This window comes from Danio rerio, chromosome 12 (genome assembly GCF_049306965.1).
Source record: "Danio rerio strain Tuebingen ecotype United States chromosome 12, GRCz12tu, whole genome shotgun sequence".
Classification (NCBI taxonomy): domain Eukaryota; kingdom Metazoa; phylum Chordata; class Actinopteri; order Cypriniformes; family Danionidae; genus Danio; species Danio rerio.
Window position 1 is genome coordinate 30,723,916 of NC_133187.1, and position 23,945 is coordinate 30,747,860.

Below are 23,945 nucleotides of genomic sequence, written 5' to 3' on the forward strand. Positions count from 1 at the left end.
ATGAAGCCAGAGAAGAGAAGTGGAGTCGACTCGACTGTGGTGTTGTTGACGTTACCAGCTCTGAAAGTTTTAACAGTTAACATGGCAACACAGTCTGCAGCTTCGGATACGTGTTTTCAGCCGGTCAGTTGAAGACACTGGGCTGTCAGACGAGCGCGCGCATCGGCTGGTTTTGTGGAAGTGCCTGTAAGTAAACTTTCGGCTTTTTCTGGGTCGGGACAAGACCGCATACGAGGTCATTGATCGCAACATCACATTTCTCAGAACAGTTAGACTGTTTGCTTTACTTGCGTATTGTTTCTACTGTTAGCTGGCATTATATGTGCACTAAATAGTTTTGTTAATGTTACTTAAACAATATAAACGTTTAAGAATAAATAATGGAGCTTTATTAGTTTGAAAGGCGAGAATAATAATTCAGAATGTTTATTCATATCTGTTTTAATCGTTATTTATATCTATTTTATCGTAATTTGTATATTAATTCTGGAGATCTGTATCAGACGTCAGGTATTTATAGGGCTGTAATGTATATGGTAACTGTAGCAGTTAAGTTCAGTCCCTAAAAATTCCTGTCACTCACTTTACACACAAATACGCGACCCCCATCACACATGCATGTGAACTCGTACCTATTGTGTACGTGCTGTTTACTGCTTGAACAAATTGCTTTATTTGCAAAATATATACCAAATGGTCTAAAAATAATGTTGGATTTTTTTTTAAATATTATAAAAATGTAACATTATACAATAGCTTAATATTAGCATAACTAAATATGTAATGGATTTTGTTACACTTTATTTAAATGTTCAATTTGATGTTTAACTAGATTATTGAACATGAAAATACTTCTGAAGTGTTTGTTCATTTTATTAAGCTTTAATTTCAACATCAATATCAACATTAATTTTAACTGTGTAGGCAAGACAAGTTTATTTTATAGCACATTTCATAAACTATGGTCATTCAAAGTGCTTTACTTAAACAAGAATAAAAGAAGCTAGAAAATAACAATGATTAAAAGAATTAAAATGATTAAACATTCAAATGTGTTATAAAAGAAAAGTAAGACATCATAGTGCGATCTGTCGGATGTAGCTCAGTGCTCATTTGGTAAAAGCACAGCTAAACAAACAGATGTTTTCAGTCTTGATTTGAATGAGCCTAATGCTGGAGCACATCTGTTCATTTCTGGAAGCTGATTGCAGCAGCGGGGGATGTAGTAGCTTGAGGTGCATTCACCCTGCTTAAAGTAAATTTTATAATATCTAATGAACTGGAGCTGATATGAACTAACAGTGAGTTCATTTTTATCAATAAACGTTAACAAATTATACTGCAATAAATGTATGTTGTATTATTAATGCATTAACTAATATTAATGTAGCTTATTTAAAAAAGTTTTTGTAGTAGATAATATTAGGTAATATGGGCTAATAATTAACAATTGTTCTGCAGCACTAAAGTTTACTGACACAGCTAAAAGGAAATGTCATCATGATGATAATAATATTGAAGTAAAATAATTAAAGTAAAGTAATAATGATAAAATAAATAATATTATTAGGTAATTAGTTAATTGATAGATGAATGGATGGATATACAGATTGATAGACAGACAGACAGACATATTGATTGATTGATTGATAAAAATGAAAATAATTAAAATGAATGACTGACAGACAGGCCGTGCATGCATGCTAGTGGGTGGGTGGGTGTATTTTTTATAGTATTAAAAGCTTTTTTTCTTTAAACATTTTATTTATTGACATGCACATGCAGGGTTTAATGCTAAGGATTTTTCTACTGGCCTGATTTCTACCGGCCCGATTTTTCTACTGGTTCGAATGGCCCGAATGGGCCAGTGGTTAAGATTTTTACTTGCCCTGCCAAAATTGTCACTGGCCCCACAAAAAAAAAAAAAAAAAAGTTAAAAGCTACATGTTTTCAATATGTTATATATCTGCCTTAATGCTATTCAGGACATCTGAGGATCCTCAAAAATAACATCTGTGAATCTAGGATTTAAAAATGTTAATAAATGTATAATGAGCAAAATACAAAGTGTTTCACTTTTATCGCGTGCTTCAAGGTTTTATTTTTAATAATTGAATGTTTCAATAAAAAAGGCTCCCGATTTGTCTGCTTTTCCTGGAAAGTTTTTCGTTGTGTTGTACTAGGCATGGAACCATAACCGGATTTAAGGTTTACCGCAGTTTGAAAAAGTCAAGGTTTTAAAACAGACAGAATTTTCTGTTATACCGTTTCTATGGTATATGCATAGAAACGTATATACCATAGGAACGGTAAGACTATTTTTTAAAATTGTTCAAATAACACACCTCACTAGAATAAGCTAGTGGAGTGATTCATGCCCATCATCATTTGATTGACAGAGATAACATTAGTAAAAAGCACAACAAACAGCAGCGTGAGTGGCATAGCTTGTAAAGCGCATGGCAACATATTTTGACACGATCGATCATGAACCCGGTTGGACTCCAGCGTCTGATGAACACGTTCTTCTTTTTCCCCCCACTGCATATCAGATTTTGCTTAATCTTCATCATGAAGAAAACAAGTAGGAATCATTAAAAGTGTGTGTATTATGAAGGACAAAGATTCATAGAACTGGATTGAAGAGGTGTTATATCCAGATCCTATGCATAATAAGTTTATAGAAGTTATACATTAAAAACTGCTTCAGTGAATTTAAACAAGAATATAAAAATCTATTAATTTTCACTATTAGTATTTTTTTTATCAAAGTGTGCTTTAAATGCTTAAAAAATAAGTAAAATCTTTGTAAACGAAAAATAAATGTACTGTATATCATTTATTTAAATGCGGGCAATACATTATAGATTCATTTTATTTTAAAAAAATATTATATTGATCTTATTTTTTTAATTCACTATAGAGGCCAGGTAGGAGCCTACTAGACATTGTGCCCAGAGACCTCTGAATTCTTAATCCAGGCCTGGATGAGGAACCAAAAAGCAATATATCTACTACGTCATACAGAAGGTGGCATTTAAAGGCTTAAAAGCACAAACTGTTTCTCGATTCTAAAACTTGGGGTAGTTGGGCCAGTAACGATCCTGTCTTCTGCCCCAAGCATCTCGCACACTGGCCCTGGGCGATCAGGCAGTGCTTATTGTTGAGCCCTGACATGAGTTAATAAATAAAACGTTAAAAAAAAAATGCCAGAAAGAAAATGAAGGAATTTATTGAAATAAAACCACCACAGCCAGTTTAAAAATGTTGATGATTCACAGGAAAGGCTTCAGGTGGAATTTTTGAACGTGACGTCACAATGACTTCTCAAAAGTAGCTTTTAAATATCTGTACACTGTGTACGTATGTGATAGCACAAGTACGACCGACTGATTGATTATCTGACCAATCAATATTTCTAATACACAAAAAGCAGACATGCAAACATTCTCCTCCCTCATTCAAATCAATATAAATAAATGTGTCTGTGTTTTAAGAATTCAGCATGACTCGTGATATCGTTCTTGGAGATGAACTACCTGACTGGGTGGGAGCAAAAGAGTTTTATCAGAAGTATGATCCAAAAGAGGTGATCGGCAGGTGAGCATTTAATCGAGTGCTTTCTGTCATTCATTGAGATGTCCTGTGTCTAAGTAAACTGTCCGCTGTGCAGAGGAGTGAGCAGTGTGGTGCGCAGGTGTGTACATAAACATACGGGACAAGAGTTTGCGGTGAAGATCATTGAAATCACAGCAGAGAAGATGACAGAACAGCAGCTGGAGGAGGTGAAGAGCTCCACGCTCAAGGAGATCCATGTGCTTAATTTGGTGAAAGGTCATCCGTCCATCAGTGAGTCTCAGTTACATGGCTAATGTTTCAAGTGATGTTTTCAAACTTTTCTTAGTAGTAACTGACCTGATTTTTCACTCTTTCCAGTAACACTTATTGATTCTTATGAGTCAACGGCCTTCATATTTTTGGTATTTGACCTGTAAGTATATTTTATTATATTATTTTTCAAGATTTTTAACTTTAAAACTGTTTCTTTTTAATGTAGAAACAACTAATTATATGAAGGGAATCTATTTGTAAATTAAAGAAATAATTACCATTTTGAAAATAGACATGATCAGGTTGTACATACGAGATGTATGCTGCATCCAAAATCGCCTTCTCAGTAGATGCTGCCTTTGAATTTAAATGTACTACTCAATTGTTAGAATAGTATGTTCTATAGAGTATGAATGGAACTCGGACGTACTACATTCGCCATTTTGTCATCATCATGTGACCTACCCACATCAGTTGTGTCGCTTTATACCCATTTATGAGTTCTCTAGCGGGGCATCATGGGATAGCGTAGCGTCCATCTAATGTGCACTTCAGAGTCTCACCAAAAATGATAGGTCATCCGAGTACATCTCACATACTGTTTTTCAAATTCTGTAAATTCAGACATGCTACTTGGCTTGCATACTGTTTTTAGCGTACTATATAGTATAGAAGTGTGCGATTTCTGACGCAGCTGTAGAATTGGCCACTCAAGACTTACTCGTATTTGTTGAAAGGGGAAGAAAAACCTGTCTGTGACTTGTGTAAGAATATTTTGACGATAAAACACATTTGAATAAATTTAGTATTCAATTATATTAGAAAACTTTTTTTATTCAGGAAATATTTTTAAAAAGGTGTCTTCTGGAGGAGTTTTAGAATATTTATTATTAATCAACTGAAAGATTGAATGTGATTATTTTCAGTGTTGTTGTTATTTGTATGTTTTTATATGTTATACAATGAATGTTTATTGAGAAACCGATATAATTGCATGTTACAGTTTTAGGCAAATGTTTGGCCACCCCTGATAATTTTTTATAGTTGCAAGCCATAGTCTGCTGGCCTTTCAAATGTGTAAATTAATTTGGATATATTTTAAAACTAGGGAAAGAGCCACATCTTAGTTCTGACACAACATTTATTTAATCAATAGATGCAATGCAATTCAAGTCATAACAAAAACAGACAAGTGCAAAGATTTGGGCACCCCAACAGTATAATGTTACCAATCTTTTGCACAGCCACCTTTTGCTGAAGTAACAGCCTGTAGACGGCCTTCCATTTTCTTACTATATTTCTGACTGGGGTGATAAAGACTTTAAACCTTTGTGATAGCTTTTTGTATCTTTCTCCTAATTCATGATGATAAATTGTGCTAGTTTTTAGGTCTTTAGGACGTTCTTTTGAGGTTTTCATGTTGCTACTTTCTGGTTCACAATAAGGAGAAGCACAGCTAGCAATTAGCTATCTTAAATATCCTTTATGATGATTGGTTGCGCCTCTGTAAAGATTGTAAGGTTCACTGAGTCACTCAAATCAAGTTTGTGTTTTCAATCAGTATTAAATGACCACCACAGGTTTTGAAATCCAACTAATAGATTGTGCCCAAACTTTTTCATAACCTATTTTTCAGTTTCAAGTTAATTTTACACATTTTAATACTGCTACACTATGGATTTCTGTCTTAACATGACTTTGGCTAGATTTTTCTAGATACCGAATGGCATTTCATTGCAATCGTCTCCTATATAGAACAAACACAAAACTATGCAGCCACAGAGGGGTGCCCAAATTGTTGCATAAGACTGTATATATTGTAAATTTAGTTTAGGTTTTGTCATGAATATAGCCAATGCTGCTGATATGGCATTAAGACATAAATACATTTGAAAAAGAAATGATTACTTATGTACAGGAATGGTGTGTTAAATTGATAACATAATAATAAGGATATCTAGAATGTTACAGATATTTAAAAACCAGTGCTGTTTAAATTTTTAAAGATTACTGAAAAAAAAATGTTTTTATATTAAAAATGTTGCATTAATAAGAATTAAGTTAGCAGTAAATCATGTGACATTGAAGACTGGAGTCATTTAGCATTGAATTACATGAATTCACCAGACAGTTTAGCCAAAATTAAAATTTTCTACATAATTTACACACTCAGGTGGTTAAAAATTTTTATGAATACAATTCTTCTCTTTAAAACAAAACAAGATGCTCTAAATAATGTTGGAAAAAAACAGCAATTGACATCAATAGGAACAAAAAATACTATTGAAGTAATCAAAAACATTGTTCACTAGAAGAAGAAACTGAAATAGGTATGATGAATGAGTAAATGATGTGTTGGAATGTTATCCTCTATTCCATGCAGAAGTTTAACTTTTGGGTGAAATATATCTTTAGTTGCATTTTAAAATACATTTAAAGAGAAAACTTTGAAACAGTGAAAAAAAAAAAGAACAATATTAATGTTGTAGAGTCATATTTTAAAATAAACAATTGGTGCATTAGTGTCCATTCCAATACATAAGAAAAACCTAAACCTTTAAACAGCTAATCATCTGTAACTCTTTGAACAGCATGAGAAGAGGAGAGCTGTTTGATTACTTGACAGAAAAAGTCACTCTCAGTGAAAAGGAAACCAGGTGAGCTTTCACTTTATTCTCAAAATCTCAAATTTTGTTTCAAGCTTCCACAACAGCTAGTTGTCCTCCTCATAATTACAAATATTTCCTCTGAAACGATTATAGGAGCATGATGCGTGCTCTTCTGGAGGCTGTCCAGTATCTACATGCTCTAAATATTGTACACCGTGACCTCAAACCTGAAAATATTCTGCTAGACGACCAGGGGCACCTCAAACTTTCAGACTTTGGCTTTTCTGTCCAGCTGGGACCTGATGAAAAGCTAAGAGGTAAGAAAAGGAACACCAAGTAAACCCATTTCAGATATCCTCCTCAATTAAAGCAGTCCGGTTATGCCCTATTCATCAGAGGTATTATAAAACAGGGCTCCTGACTGATATCCGAGAGCAACTTCTTCAGATGATACCACAAACACCTGGTTTGATGATATTATTAATATTTGTAAAAGCAGTTTTGAGTTTTCATTAAGAAAAACTCTTAACTTAGAGAAACTATTTGTAGAATGCGAAAACCAGTGATGGGAATAACTGCGATGTAAATAAACGGCTATACTATTTTCAGTATCAAGGAATCAAATGAATTACTGTTTCCCACTGTTACAACCCCATGATCATTGCTGACAATAATATGCACATTGAACACTGAAGCAGTTTTCATGCCAGCAGCGTCTCTCTCAGTCATAGGACGTCTCTTTCTCTCGTGTGGGTGTGTGTGTTTGGAGCTGGAGCGCGACACATAACCAGCCAGTGATGATGATTGGTGTGGCTGTAAACGTGGTGTAACTGAGAACGTGATCATTTGCTTAGAGTACATTTCCATCATTTGTCAGATAGAGGCATAGAGGCAGAGCATTGTGGGCAATCACACACAGTCGCACAGCCCAACAACCTGGAGTCAGAACAATGGCAAATCCAGCAAGTTCAAAGGCAAACTGGAAATATAACACTATTTTACAACATTAAAATAGTGTAGATTAGTTTAAAGTGTGTTATATTTATTTTATAGTCCTTTGACAAATAAGATTTTTTTAAGTAACGCAATATTTACTTTTCCTGGTAATTAGTTACTTTTATAATTGTGTAACTTGGTTACTAACTCAGTTACTATTTGTGAGATACTAGTAACTGTAACTAATTATTCTTTTAAAGGAAGGTGTAAAGAAGGAAGTATTACAACCTTGATATTAAAGAAAAAAAGTAGCCTATTTCTTTATAGACATTTATTATATATAAAAAAGTAAGTTTAGTTACAGCACATCCTTTTTAATTCCATTCTTAAAATATCGGAAGTAAGCTAAAACAAACTGTTTCTTACATGCAAATGAGCTCCTGCGCTCCACCCCATTTCCAGAAGAGGGCAGAGTTTTTACTGCCTGTGCCTTGTACCAATAATAAACAAACATCTTCATGCATTTAAAGCATTGTCTGTTTAAACTCTTGTTATTGTGTTTTTGGAGCATAGAGACATAAAGCCGGATGTGGGACGGCATTTCACATTACTAAAAAACAAAGAACAAGAAACTTTAGGGATGCACCTAAATGAAAATTCTGGCTTATAACTTAAAACTGAAATATCTTGATGCACTTGACCAAAACCAAACCTGAGAATGTTTTGTAATGTTTATTTAAAACATATGAATCAAGTAATATAAAGTAATTTTGTAAGACTTTCTAAATTAAAGTAATTCATTTTCCTTTCGGCTTAGTCTGTATTTTAGAGGTTGCCATAGCGGAATGAACCGCCAACTATTCCAGCATATTTATATTACACAGCTGATGCCTTTCGCAGAGATGTATAAAGTACTAGAGACCCATACTTAAGTAAAAGTACAAGTACTCTATCAAAAATTGACTTGAGTAGAAGTAGAAGTGCTCTTTAAGCACCATACTTAAGTGGAAGTACTAAAGTATTCAACATTTTTAGTACTTAAGTATTGCAAGTAGTTTATTTCAAAATTTACTACTCAAGTACTGAAAGTAAAAGTACAAGTATTGTGTAATGTAGTTATTAAAGAAAGTCAAAGTCAAAAGACATCATATTGTTTTGTTTATTTTAAATATCTTTTTTGGGGACACTTAATTAAGCAGAACGAAAAGAAACATGGCTTATGATACTGTTTTTCTTTGTAAATAGTTTATATGGTACAAGAACTCACAACGTCAGGCCCTTTTGCCAGAAAATCCTCTCACTGATGAGATTATTCAGCATGTTCACTCACATACATACATACATACTCTCTCTCTCTCTCTCTCTCTCTCTCTCTCTCATACACACACACACGTACACTGCCCTGCACACACCTAAATGTACACTCTCACACATTCATACAGTCTCTCACACACACACACACACACACACACAGTTCTCTCGCTATCTCTCTCTCTCTCTCTCTCACACACACACACACACATTTTTGTGAATTGTGGGGATATTACATAGGTTACGATTGTTTTTATACTTTACAAACTGTACATTCGATTACTCTAACCCCAAATCCAACCTCTAAATCCAAACCTTACAGGAAATTATGTGTAGTTTTACTTTTTGAAAAAAAAAAACATTTAGTGTGATTAAATTTTAGAAAAAATATCCACATAATTCACCATCTCCTCATAACATCCGTGTAATACCGATGTTGTTATACATATACATGGGCACACACACACAAACACATATAAATACACTCTTTTACACTCTCATACACTCTCTCTTACACACACACACAGGTACAATCACACAGTTTCTCTCTTACACACATTATTCACTCTCACTCACACTCACACACACACAAAGACACACTCACACTTTGGGAGTTTTGAAGTTTGATTGGTTAATATCACAATAAACAGGAGTTCTGTCTTCTGGAAGCACTCGTGAAACTAAACTAAACAAGCAAACTAAATCCTGTTGCACTAATTCACTTGATTTGGATTTTTTTGTAAAAAAAAAAAAAAAAAACAACAACAGGAAAGTGTGTATATTACTGTGTTTAATGAAAATCTGAAATATTTCATGGCTTATGGCTATGATTTAGTTTAATTTTTTTTATTGTTTTTAATTAAATTTGTCTTACTTATTTACTTACTTACTTACTTACTTAAAATTTTCTGTAGTATATTTATTAATTCTGGTACTTTTACCATAAACCAACATCTTAACCATTTGGTAGAGGCTGATATTTTAGAAATTAGGGGATGTGTTGAGAAAAAAAATGCATTGATTGTGTTAAATTAGCGACATTAGGAGAAATGCAATCAAAAAAATTCTATTGCTGTTGTCTTGGTGTGACAGTTAAAGGATTTTTTTGTAATACAATTTTGTTCTTTAATACAGCAGTCAGATATATGAACCGTACCTTTAATTTGACCTGCTCAAAGAAAACACACTTTCTGAATGTATCAAACAAAACTCATGCACAGAAGACTGCATGAGCATTTACAGCTAATAAACTCATGTCAATATTATACCGCCTGCTTTTTGAGCACTGACAGGCGAGGTCTTATGATTGGTTACTTTTCACCTGCTCAACAGAAAGGGCTTTATAAATGAAGCGCTGTTCAGCCATGGCGGGAAGAATACGCGATTATCACAGGTAATAGACACAGTGGAGAAAACTTGCACATCAGACACGCTCGTGTCTGGATGGATCCACAGCTTTAACAGCCGAGAAGAGAGGAAAAGTTACCTTACAAACAGGCCAGCGGGTCAAATGTCCAAAGTGAGAAAGAGAGAGGCAGAGGCGAAGTTTTACAACATTTCTCCATAATAGTGAAATAGCGGCTTGTGTGCTGTGCCGCCTCACCCTCGCGCCTCCGTCCTCCGCCATAGTATTGCGACATCGCGCATAGGAGATAAATGACGTCATCACGTAAAAACCGTTTATGATCTATTACTGAACTGATATCGATCATTTTGACACCCCTAGTAACGAGTAACGATGCAGCACATAAAAAATCTATCGGAGTAAAAGTATTAAACTCATGGAAAATATGTACTTAAGTAAAAGTGGAAGTAGGAGAAAAAAATAATACTCCAGTAAAGTACAGATACTGCCTTTTAGTACTTAAGTACAGTAGTGAAGTAGTTCTACTTCGTTACTATACATCTCTGCTTTCCAGTCAAAACCGAGTATTGGAAAACACCCATACACACTCATTCACACTCACACTCATCAAGTACGGCCAATTTATTTCATCCAGTTTACATGTCTTTGGACTGTAAGGGAAACTGGAGCACCCAGAGGAAACCCACGCAAACACGGGGAGAACATGCAAACTCCACACAGAAATGCCAACTGGCCCAGCCAAGACTTGAACCAGCGACCTTCTTGCTGTGAGGTGACAGTGCTATCCACCGAGCCACCCTAAATAAAGTAACTTAAATTATACTGATTTTTAACAAACACAAGCCATTAAAATAACAACATTTTATTGACAGTGAAAGAGTCGAGAGGCATGATTTTACCATCGTTGTCATGACACGGGACAAGTATACTACAGGGACAAGTATACTACAGAGAAATGTCTTGTCGGAGCTTTATTTGAACAGACGTTGCGTTTTGAGTGAGAGTGTGTGGTTCATTCATAGATAAGTACACATGTACATGGGTGGAATTTTCTCTTTGACCACTCTGCTGCTTTGGACGGCATAGCAACAAATTGCCCTTGCATCTGTTTAATAAACCCGCTTCACATCACACAGTAAATATGACTGGAGGGAGAGTGAAACCAGGGACGCTGGTCACTTTTCATCTCATATTAACAACTTATTTTCTTTCAGCTAAATTAAAAATGATCAAAAATATATGTGTATTATTAAAATAAAATTCAAATAATAAGTAAAAGAGATTGCTTAAAGGTTGGAATTTTCCCTTTTATTTGAGCAATACTAACCGTCTAGTTAAAAGCTTATCAACACTAGGACTGTCGTGTAATACAAAATATTGAAATTATGGCCTAAAATTATGGAGAGAAATTTAAATGTTAGCTGCCAGAACTACTTTATTTTTGAACAAGATCAAAACACATGAGATGGTGTAACTGGCTCAACATTACATCGGTCACAATTAGGGGTTATATTTGCTTTAAATTTAGCTAGCTTCACTTTGGACCAATGTAATCTGCATAATACATTAAATTGTATTTCTTCATGTTTTGAACAAATAAAAGATGAGTGAATATTAACTAAAACAAACTGCCACATGTCTTCTGATAATTCTATCTTCAGTTCCACATTTCATTGCACTAAGGGTTCCAGATTATAGAAATTAATTACATATATATTGTATATAGAAAATATTTTGCCAATAGCGCCCTTTAAGTATGGGCTTTAAGTATTGGTAAACAAATTATGTATTTTGGTAAATAAGGAAATGAAAAGTGTGTGGCATAGTATGAATTCTTGAACAACCTCATGGTTTAAACATCGATGTTTCTCTTGTTAGAGCTGTGTGGAACACCAGGATATTTGGCACCAGAGATTCTGAAGTGCTCCATGGATGAGACACATGAGGGATACGGGAAAGAGGTTGATCTGTAAGTTCATGATACTCAAGGCTTGCTATTAGCCCTTTTTTAGGATCACAGGAGTATTGTAGTTAGTTCATTGTTTTGTTCTATGTGTTTCTTTCAACAGCTGGGCTTGTGGCGTGATCCTGTTCACTCTTCTGGCTGGATCTCCACCGTTCTGGCATCGTAAACAGCTACTGATGCTGAGAATGATCATGGAGGGCCGGTATCAGTTCAGTTCTCCAGAGTGGGATGACCGGTCTGACACTGTCAAAGACTTGGTGAGAGTCTCTTATGCATACCAGTATTCTGACCCACTACATGTGCGTATGTATTTACTTAAAATGTTCATATTCTCTTAGATCTCGAGGCTTTTGGTAGTGGAACCTACACTTCGCCTCACGGCAGAGCAAGCTTTAGCTCATCCTTTCTTCTGTCAGTACCAAAAGGAGGATGTGCGGCTCTTTAGTCCCAGGAAGACATTTAAGGTGACCTTTTTTAATTTATATACACTATAAATTTACTAACTAAATTTATTAAATGATAGATTACATTGATTTAAAATGACAATTTATTTTTTTAAATCTATATCTAATATCTGATTTTTGCTCTGAAATCAAATTTAACATTACACAATTTTGTTTCATCTTTGAGCCCAAAATCCTTGATTATTTTGATTATCAATTCTTTTTAAAAGCATTATTCCAATTTTAATCCACAACTGTTGTTATTATTACTTTCAGGCTCTTATCTTGACTGTGCTGGCTTGTATACGGATGCAGTGCCGCTACTACAGAGCCAGACCATTAACAAAAGAGCTCCTATCAAGAGACCCTTATTCCATCCGTGGAGTGCGCAAGCTGATCGACGGCTGTGCTTTCCGCATTTATGGACACTGGGTGAAGAAAGGAGAACAGCAGAACCGAGCCGCCCTGTTCCAGAACACGGCTAAAATCATTCTCCTGGGCCTTGAAGACCTTGAAAACTAAAGGTCACATTTTTTTGCTCTCTAAAGATATCACTTAACTCTCCATTTACAGTTTTTGTCTCATTTTTATTTCCTTTTTTCTTTGTTTGTTTTTGTCCAAAAGGTGCACAAACACGATCATCTATAGATGGTGGTGCTTTTTGATTTTTAGCATTGTCATGTGACCTCATTTTATTCACTATAGTTCTAGTTTTATCAGCAGATATTGCTTATTATATGGACCAGCTTCTCATCAAGAGAGCAAATTTGCTAAGATTCACTAAGCTTGTTTGCTATTCAAGCTCTTTAATTATTTTTGGCTCAAAGCAGATTGTATATGAGTTTATTATCATTCTTATGCCTCACAAACAATTCCAGACTAAACCATAGATGGACAAGGGAACATTTAACAAGGTGAAATACAAAGAATAACATACTTGAAATATGCAGTTCTGTAACCCAGTTTTAAATCTTTACAAAATTTTGTGTAAATGTTTTACCACTTATATGTTGCTCTTTATCACAGCTAGCACATGATCTGTTCATCGTCAAGGTACTGTACTGATTCTTAACAGGTATACAAATATGAATAATATATATATAATTACTGTATTTTGTGTGTTTTTACTTTCGAAATGAGTGTTTTCCGGAAGACTATTCTCTTACTTCTTAACTTGAATGTTGGTCTCCAGTTGACTGATGGCATTATTGAGCTGATCAGCGCTGTTTTTTAACTCTTGTTGAAGCTGAGCGCTCAGTCGCATCACTTCATTCCTCACTTCTTTTTCAACTATAGTCCTGAGGTCAGATTTGGATGAAAGCCCTTGTGGAAATAAAAACATAGTATGCACACGTGAGCATATGCATTTATTTAATTTGCTGTATGAAGTGAGGATTATATGCTACTGCATGCAGTTTAGAATGAATGATATGTAATCGCTGATTTATAAATCTCTTCCACATGTATTGACAGGTTTTCTAAATGACTAAAAATATTAAAAGTTGCAAAAGTATTTTTTTACTACTTCAGTGTTTTGTGTTTTATGGACAACAGACTTACAGTGAGCATTTTCATTATTTCACATCGATCATCATTTTATAAAACACCACAACATCACATTTGTTTAAACTAACTATGACCACACCAATCTGAAATGTAATTTGTCATTGTTAGAGATGGGCAGTATTTATGATACATGCATTTCAAATATGTATTTTAAATGCAAAATAGTATTTAGTAATTTGCATTTGATAAGATTTATAGAAGTAGCTTAATATTTTGTATCAATATACTTTAGTGTTTTGTATTTTTAAAATACTTTGTAAGAATTCTACATTGGTGCTTTCTCAGTTATTTGCCAAAGCTTGAGATAAAACTAGCAAATTGATGAATACTGAAGTCGACCAATGCTTGGAGGATGGATGGAAATTATGCATCACATAAAAAGAAAGTAAGAGACAGAGAGTAGGGGTAGATTCTGGAGCAAGTCAAAACAAGACAGAAAAATAAGACAACATAAAGTCCTTTAGTGGCTCTTTCAACTGCCGGTAGCTGATCTGCAGGTACTCTTTATAGTTAATTACAAACTTTGACATAGTTAATCCGTATGAGACAAAAATATTCAATAATACTCCAGACTACAGACTGGTCAAAAACTTCCAACTCAGGTTTTATGGCAGCAAAAATAGAGCTTTTTTTATTTATTTATTTTTTTTTTTTGGAGATATCATTACATTAAAATTATAAGGTTCTATCTGACAGTTTTGTCAAAATTAAGTTATTTACATTTTCTTGTTAAATGCAACTCATTTACATTATGGGATATTTATTTATAAGTTGTTTACATTTTAAGACTTTTTTTACTTAAAAAAAACAAAAATCTTTTTATCTACAAAGTTGAACTCATCTCTATAAGGTTTTTTTCTCTGAGCTAATCAGCATTTCAAATGCACGCATGAGGACCGATCAGCTTTCTTTGACATTCTGCTGGATTGCTCCATTGACAGAGGGAAAGACCAGTAAGAAACAAAAAGTCAGCAGCGACTAAATATTGTCGCACCACATAAATTGAGAAGAAACCTGAAACTGAAAATGTGTGTGCAAATGTGATCATTTAGAAGCGTTTTTTTTTTTTTTTTTTTTACATTGAGATGAAATATTTCACATAGTTGAAAAAGAAACTGCTAATAAAGTAATGTAATATATTAAATGTGAAATATTTTTATATATTTGTGCATATATATAGTCAGTGAAACATTTTCAGTATTTATTATGCTCATTTGTTCATTGTCTGTTTTTCTTTTAAAGTCTTTAAATTTGCCATGAAGGGAAAATACTTAAATTAATTCATGAGGCATATCATTCAATAAATATAATTAAAGAATTTATATAAAGTATATAATTCATATTCTTTACATAAAATGAACAGCTGCACGGGATGAAATATTTAGCACAGCCTTGTATGCTTAATTTGAACAAGAAAAAATATTCATCCTAAAACATTAATTAAATGTTATAGAAAGCAAAAAAGTATATTTCTCAAACATCAACATATTGTTCCAACATCAATTTAAATTAATAAGCAGACTGATTGTATTTCTTGAAAGTAATGCTTCAATTAATGATCTGCCAGATAAAACCTTATAATTCCAAGCGGAAAATGAATTTTTAGAATTAGAAGGTTCTACCTGCATTTGCCCTGTTTTTTTTTTTTTTACCCCAATTTGCAAATTTAAGAGAATTTTGATCATTTACATTTAGAGTACATTTAGGGTCTCTGTCCTGTTAATGTATGAAAGAGAACTGTTATGCACATATTGTTTGCTCAACATCTCAAAATCATTTAAAACGCAGATAAAACATTATAATTCTAAGCTGACGATATGTAATTACAATTAATTTTATTTTGGATGTAATAACATTGTAACATTAATATAAATTTTGTATTTACATCTAAGATTCATTCATTCATTTTCTTGTCAGCTAAGTCCCTTTATTAATCCGGGGTCGCCACAGCGGAATGAACCGCCAATTTATCCAGCAAGTTTTTACACAGTGGATGCCCTTCCAGCCGCAACCCATCTCTGGGAAATACATCTGAGATGTAACATGTAATTACAAACTTTTATCTTGTGTGCTTTTACTGTGTCGTTACATTTTATTTACATCCAAGATAATATTTATACAGTTTAATGTTTCTTTGTGTATTGCATGTACAGTATTTGGTTATTTATAGTTGTATACGTTAATATACACAGTACACGTCTTAACAAAATTAATTACTATGTCATTAAATTGCTATTACATTGTATTTCCATCCAAGATTATATTCATAAACTTAAATGTTTCTTTGAATATTTCAAGTACAGTATTTGTGTATATACATTATAATTACAATGTAATAAAAGTTTTACATTGTTATAACATTGTAATTACATCTGAGATGTAATATGTAATTACAAACTTTTATCTTGTGTGCAATTACTGTCGTTGCATTGTAATTACATCCAATATAATATTTATAAACATGCTTTGGCATATTTCAAGTACAGTATTTGTGTATTTATATGTAAATATATGCAGTACATATGTAATTACAAAGTTTGGCTGTAATGACATCGTAATTACATTGTTATAAAACTTTATTTACATCTGAGATGTAATAACTATGTCATTGCATTGTGCTTACGTTATAATTACATCCAAGATAATATTTATAAACATGTTACTTTGTATATTTCAAGTACAGTATTTGTGTATTTAAACGTAAATATACACTACATATGTAATTACAAAGTTTGGCTGTAATGACATCGTAATTACATTGTTAAAACATTGTAATTGCATCTGAAAGATTTATCTTTCTTTGTACATTGCATGTATAGTATTTAATTTTTTATAATTGTATAGATAAATATATACAGCACACATGTAATGACAAATTTTTATTATGTATTACTGTGCCGTTACATTGCAATTACTGTCATTACATTGTAACTACATTGTTATTACATCCAGGATAATATTTATAAACGTGTTTCTTTGTATATTTCATGTAGTGTTTGTGTTTTTGCATGTAAATATACACAGTACATATATAATCTTTTATTTTGAATGTAATTACAATGTCATTATAATTACCCTGTAATAACGTTGTTACATTGTTATAACATTGTAATTACATCTGAGATGTAATTACAAATTATTATCTTGTGCGCAATTACTGTGTCATTACACTGTAACTACTATGTTATTACATTGTAATAACATTGTAGTTACATCCAAGATATTTTTTGTAAATGCATCTTTGTATATTGCATGGACAGTATTTAGTTATTTATACATTATACATTTATATATTTGTATGTTAATATGCACAGCACACATGTAATATGTAATTACAAACTTTTATCCTGGATGTACTTACTATGTCGTTAAATTGTAATTACAATAACATTACATATTTATAAATGTAAATATTTCTTTGTAGATTGCATTTACAGTATTTGGATTATTTTAGTTGTATACGTTAATATACACAGCACACATTTGATTACAAAGTTTTATCTTGTATTACTGTGCCACTATGTTGTGATTACTATGTCGTTACATTGTAATTAGATTCCTATCACATTGTAATTACATCCAAAAATATTTATAAACATGCTTTTTTGGATATTTCAAATACAGTGCTTGTGTATTTATATGAAAATTTACACCGTACATATGAATTTATGAACGTTTATTTTGGATGTAATTACTGTGTCATTGCATTGTAATTACTATGTCATTACATTGAAGTTACAGCAAAGATACTATTTATAAATGTTAATGTTGCTTTGTATTTTGCATGTATAGTATTTGGTTATTTATAGTTGTATAAGTAAATATACACAGCACTCATGTAATTACAAAGTTTTATCTTTTTTACTGTGTCATTACATTGTTAATACATTGTAATTACATCCAAGATAATATTTATAAACAAATATTTCTTTGTTTATTTAATGTACAGTGTTTGTGTATGTATACATAAATGTTCACATTACATATGTTATTACAAACTTTTATTTTGGATATAAGGGCATTGTAATTACATTGTTATAACATTGTAATTACATCTGCAATATATTTATGTTTCTTTGTATATTGCATGTACAGTATTTGGTTATAACTGTATACGTAAATATACACAGTACACATGGAATTATCAACTTAGTTACTGTGTCATTACATTGCTATTACATTGTAGTTACATTACTATTACATTGTAATTACTTTCAAGATAGTTATAAACTTAAATGTTTCTTTCTATGTTTCATGTATAGTAATTGTGAATTTATATGTAAATGGCCTGTTTCCACTGAGGGGTACAGTACGGTACGGTTTGGGTCGGTACGGATCAACTTTATTAAGCTTGCGTTTCCACTGCCAAAAGGGTACCTTTTTGGTGGGCGTGGTGTATGACAGAAAGTTTCAGATGACGGAATTTTTACTCGAGGAATTGTCACAGTAAAGCTGTAAGGGCTGTTCACATATCATTTGAGAGGAACTTCTCACAAAACAGATACTTTACACACATAAATACTTGTATTACTAACCCTTCTGTGAACATAATTTGATTATAACTGTAGGTCAATTATTTATTTTATTTTATTTTATTAATTCGGGGTCGCCACAGAATGAAACGCCAACTTATTCAGCACGTTTTCACGCAACGCCCTTCCAGCTGCAAACCATCTCTGGGAAACATCCACACACAGTCATACACTACGGACAATTTAGCCTACCCATTTCACCTGTACCACATGTCTTTGGACTGTAGGGGAAACCGGAGCACCCGGAGGAAACCCGGGAAACGCGAACGCAGGGAGAACATGCAAACTCCACACAGAAACGCCAACTGAGCTGAGGCTCACAGTACACGTAATATGTAATTACAAACTTTTATCTTGGATGTACTTACTATGTCGTTACATTGTTACTACTATGTTAATACAATGTAACTATATTTTAGTTACATTCAAGATAATGTTTGTAAATGGAAATGTTTCTTTGTATATTGCATGTACAGTATTTGGTTATTTACAGTTGTATACGTGTATCACAGTACACATGTATTTACAAACTTTTATCTTGAGCGCAATAACTGTCGTTACTATGTCATTACATTGCTATTTCATTGTAGTTACATCCAAGATAATATATATAAAGATGTTTCTTTGTATATTTCAAGTACAGCATTTGTATATTTATGTTAATAGTCACAGTACATATGTAAATACAAACTTTTATTTTGGATGTAAGGGCATTGTAATTACATTGTTGTAACATTGTAATTACATCTGAGATGTAATTACAATCTTTTATCTTGCATGCAATTACTGTGTCGTTGCATTGTAATAACATGGTAGTTATAGTATAGTATCATTTTAGTTTTTTAAGAGATAGTTAAAAGATAGAATAATGAAATTTCTATCATCACTAAAACTTCCCTTTTTTTAGACCTCTTTGAATTTTATTTTCTTCTGCTGAACACAAGGAAATTGTTATTTTCAGGCAAACTATTCCTTTAAAGGACTTTAAAGCAGTGTATAATCACTCTATCCCATTGGTACCTGGATTGGGACTTTTGATCTCTGTGGTCTTCATTTCTGGTAGTTCAGAGCTTTGCTGAACTTCTCCGTCCATTTCTGTCTCCCTCTCAGTTTCTCTTTCTTCATCTGCAGGACTTTCTTTATATACAACAATTGTCAATAAATGCTTTCTAATCTTAGATGTGTGTTATAAAGATATATTTTATTATTTTGTAATGTGTGTTACTTTACCAGATTGGCTCTTGGCAGTTGGCTCTATATCAGTGTCTTTAGGTATTCCAGTATATGACAAAGATATATCTAGCTGAACCTTTACCATGTAAGAGAAATGGGTCATAAAGTAAATTGTCCTGTACATTACAACAATTAATACACAGTACCATTTCAAAACCTAATCATACATACCTCTGGAGTAAAAATGTACTTGTATAAAAAATAGTGCCTCATATAGGTGTTGATGAAATAGTATAAAATATGAGTCACTTGCTCCGAGTTGAAGAGGTCGATGCTGAAAGGAGGCCTCTGTGTTTACCATGAGAAAGAAAAACAGGCATATTTTAGTGTTTTTCAAAGACGTCTTTAACCGAAGTCAACCTATGTACAAAAACCAGTGTGAACGTGAATATTGGGAAATAATTATTGTGAAATACATTACAAAATACATTGAAAATAACAATTTCTTCCAAAACTATAATGATCCCATTGTTTTAAATGGTAGTGTATGTACGTACCCTGACTGAATGGCAAAGCAGAAGTTCACTACAGTAGGTCAAACAGTCATCTGTGTTATTGAGGGATGTTTCTGAAAAGTTTACAAGAGTGTTTACTGCTTTAATGTAGAAAAGCCTAGAAACTAACCTAGAGTGAGTTGAAAATGTAAAATTATTCTGGCATGTTAAAAAACATGCTAATTTATGTCTGAAGCTTGTTAGCGGTATGCTAAAAAATGCTAGTAACATTTTTTAACATGCTAGTAAAATGATAGCAAAATATTGCTAGTCATATGCTAATTCATTTAGTTAATTATTGATAGAAGCTTGTTAGCATAAAATGTGCTAGTAAAATAGCAGATATTGTTAACCATTTGCTAATTCACTTTAGCTGTCTATTAGCTATATTCTAGGTATACTAATTTATACTAACAATCTAATTGATGGTAGAAACATGCTAGCATTATATTAATTTTCACAAATAATATGATAAACATAACAGCAACATACTAATTCATATTTACAAATTGCTAATCCTACAAAAATGCAATCAACTTTGTAATTTGTTCAAGCAACACACTATATAAAGGTAGAAATACAATAATTCTAATCAAATTGTAAAATAATTCAGTATAATATACTGTTATTAATTTCCCAGTATTGGGTTGCAGCTGGAAGGGCATCCGCTGCATAAAACATATGCTGGATAAGTTGGCGGTTCATTCCACTGTGGTGACCCTAGATTAATAAAATGACTAACCCGAAAATGAATGAATGAACGAATGAATGAATATTGTTCTTAAATTATATTACAATCTAGATGATATGCTATTATAATTTATGTAATTTTTACCCAAAATTTATCACCTGTGTTAAATTGATGCACATTTTTGATAATGGAGATAAGAACAGAGGTTTGTTCCTTGTTGAAGTTTTGCTCTCTGCAGAACCGCACCAGATTTGTGTACAACTCCAGCAGTACTCTTTGTTTTGGTTGAGACTCATCAGCCACTAACGCACGGCACAAGATCCTGGAGAAGAAGCAAACGACAAAAATGTAAAATGTTCAAGAACATAGGTCTCAAAATTGATTCTTGGAGCCTCTACACAGTTTAGCTCCAAGCATAATCAAACACAGCTGATCCAACCAATCAAGATGTTCAAGACTACTAGAGACTATTGAGCTGATGTGAGTTGGAGGTGATTGGAGCTAAACTATGCAGAGCTGTGGCTTTCCTGAAATTGAGTTTGAGATGACTGTTCTAGAACATCCTATACATATTATCAATTATTTTAAGGATAGTTTCTGTTATCCAGCACTTTCTGGTCTCTGGTACGACAAACTGTTTATGTTTGTGATTTAGTTTAATAAAGGATTTCTTTAAAAAGGTATACATAATATAGGTGGTTCCCAGTACTTGGTTGTGGCTGAAAGGGCAACCACGATGTAAAACATAAACCGGAATAGTTGGTGGTTCATTCCGCTGTGGTGATAAATAAGGTAAGCCGAAGGAAAATGAATGAATGAATAATATAGGTGGTTCATTTCATATGACGTTGGAATAGTTAATCAATTTTATGCATGTTCAATAAAATAGGTCAGGAGAAATTTTCTTCAAGTCAAAAATATCAGCAATTTATAGGACACAAATGAATCATTTCGATTCCCAGAATTCTGGTATCCCCAATTCAATGCAAGAATTACTTTTAGGAGGTGGGCAACAATTTTTATTGTCCTGACTCCAGCTATTATACGCAGCTGATATTAACAGGTGGAGTTTAGTGGAATTCATCACTTGTCAATCATTCCCCAGTCCTCCATTGGCCGCACTCGTACATACATCCTCTTTTTCTACGAATTCTCTGGACAATGTTAAAAGGATAAGACTTCAAACTGCAAATATTCTGTGTTCAGTTTCAAAATATCTCTGCTCACAGGAAGTTTAGTTGCAAAGCTCAAGTTAATTATAGACAATCAGGTCTTTGCATTTCTATCAGCTTTATCTACTTCTGCAAAAATGCTTTATGCAAGGTATTTCACACTCAGAAAAGAAGTTTGGTTAACATATCACCTAAGCAATCCAAATGTTTAATGATAAGCAGAGACCAAAGTAATAAAAAATAATATCCTTTTTCTACAATAATGACAACACGTGATAAAGTGGAGAACAAGTCTAAAATGAATGAGTGAGTGGGTATACAGAATTATAGAAATCTGCCTTGGTTTAGCTTAGGTGTTAAAACTGTTTAATTTTAACGTGGTTATTTACACAGTGGCAGGAAAATTAAATAATTTCTTAACTAAGTACAAATAAAGGGTTACTGCTCAGTAAAGGACATTATCTTAAACACTGTACATTTCTAAAATAACACCATGCATAGAACTTAAAACTAATTAATTTTACTTCCGTAAACTTTAACTTTCAAATAAAAAATCTTTATACATTTTTTTCATGCTGCAATGGTTTGTCAGGATGCTTATATAACTAAATCTCATACCAAATGTTTTTAGACACACATAACTTTACAGAATTTAAGTGAAGTTGGTTTTGTATTCGCACATTCGTTCAATGACAACTGCTGACATGCTCCATAAATTATTTGCTATGGTACCTTAAATATTAGGTCTGAAATTACATGCAAGTATGACTTCAGAACAACATCAGCACTATTTATTTGACTGTGAACAATGTTGTTTGTTGAAGGTCATTGGCTGCTAATATGATTTCGCTATTTATAATTTGCAAAGAATACTTTTCTGAAATTATGTCATTAAGGAGAAAGTCTGAATATATGAATATAAAACCAACTTTACCTCAATCTTCACAGATATCACATGGTGCTACATATAGTCCAAAATGACCCAAACAAAAAATGTTGTTTGTTTTTAATGGTCTTTAAGCATTTGCAAAGTTTCATTCCTGCAGGTATTTTAAATATGTATGTTTAAGTAATGTACACCACAGAAAATATATATTTTAATCACCACAAAATTTGTCATTAAATAATAAACCTTTCAATGTCTTGAGTGGATTTACTCTTCTCAATCTCTTCCATATCCCTGTGTTTCAAGTCTGCCCTAGAAATACAACAAACAAACAAACAAAACAAACAAAAAGAGTTATTGAGGGTTTTAGTGGATTTCCGAATATGCTGAAAACACAAACTGAGCTGGATGTTTTTTATGGCATTTATCTATTGTATTTATTAACGTCTTTTTGTTGTATTTAATAATTTTTTTTCTGGATGACCTACCATAACAGCACCCGTGCTTTTGGAACTTGGGGCACCTAAAAAGGTTACAGTTAACGTTATTTTTTTGTAAAGATAAGTCATATATAAGTTATTATTTTAACTGTTATATATAGAAAATTGCGTGATTGTTTACCATAATCTTGTCAAAGGGCTTCATTTCTCTTCCCTGTCTCTGAAAACGGCTCAACATACATGTATTTAAACCACCTGTATGTGTAACATCGTATCCTAGCAACTGTAAAAAAAAAAAAAAGACGTTAAAGCTCTTGAATGCTTTACATGAGAGTAATTTTTTTCACATTAGATTAAACGATACAAAAATAATAACACGACTTAATCATTATTTTGATTACATTTGTTTTATACGATTAATAATATTAAGCCCAAGCTTTATGAACTTTTATTTTCACCTTTAGGGGGA

The 23,945-nt window shown here is 32.8% G+C and overlaps 2 protein-coding genes across 4 annotated transcripts; one reads left to right on the forward strand and one right to left on the reverse strand.

The window, feature by feature from the left end:
• Positions 1-13,986, forward strand: phkg2 (phosphorylase kinase, gamma 2 (testis)). Of its 2 annotated transcripts, none has more exons than XM_009306599.5 (10): positions 1-186; positions 3,497-3,600; positions 3,674-3,849; positions 3,937-3,991; positions 6,423-6,488; positions 6,594-6,757; positions 11,932-12,022; positions 12,123-12,276; positions 12,358-12,483; positions 12,739-13,986. In XM_009306599.5, exons 2-10 carry the CDS (start codon positions 3,506-3,508, stop codon positions 12,982-12,984), a joined length of 1,173 nt encoding a protein of 390 aa, XP_009304874.1. In that variant the 5' UTR covers positions 1-186; positions 3,497-3,505; the 3' UTR covers positions 12,985-13,986.
• On the reverse strand, positions 13,290-23,744 carry cfap119 (cilia and flagella associated protein 119). Of its 2 annotated transcripts, none has more exon segments than NM_001328027.1 (9): positions 13,290-13,785; positions 19,581-19,697; positions 19,791-19,869; positions 19,965-20,081; positions 20,291-20,361; positions 21,137-21,300; positions 23,283-23,343; positions 23,525-23,559; positions 23,658-23,744. In NM_001328027.1, coding segments are annotated over 7 exon segments (753 nt in total). In that variant the 5' UTR covers positions 23,327-23,343; positions 23,525-23,559; positions 23,658-23,744; the 3' UTR covers positions 13,290-13,624.
• Between the last annotated feature and the right edge of the window lie 201 nt (positions 23,745-23,945).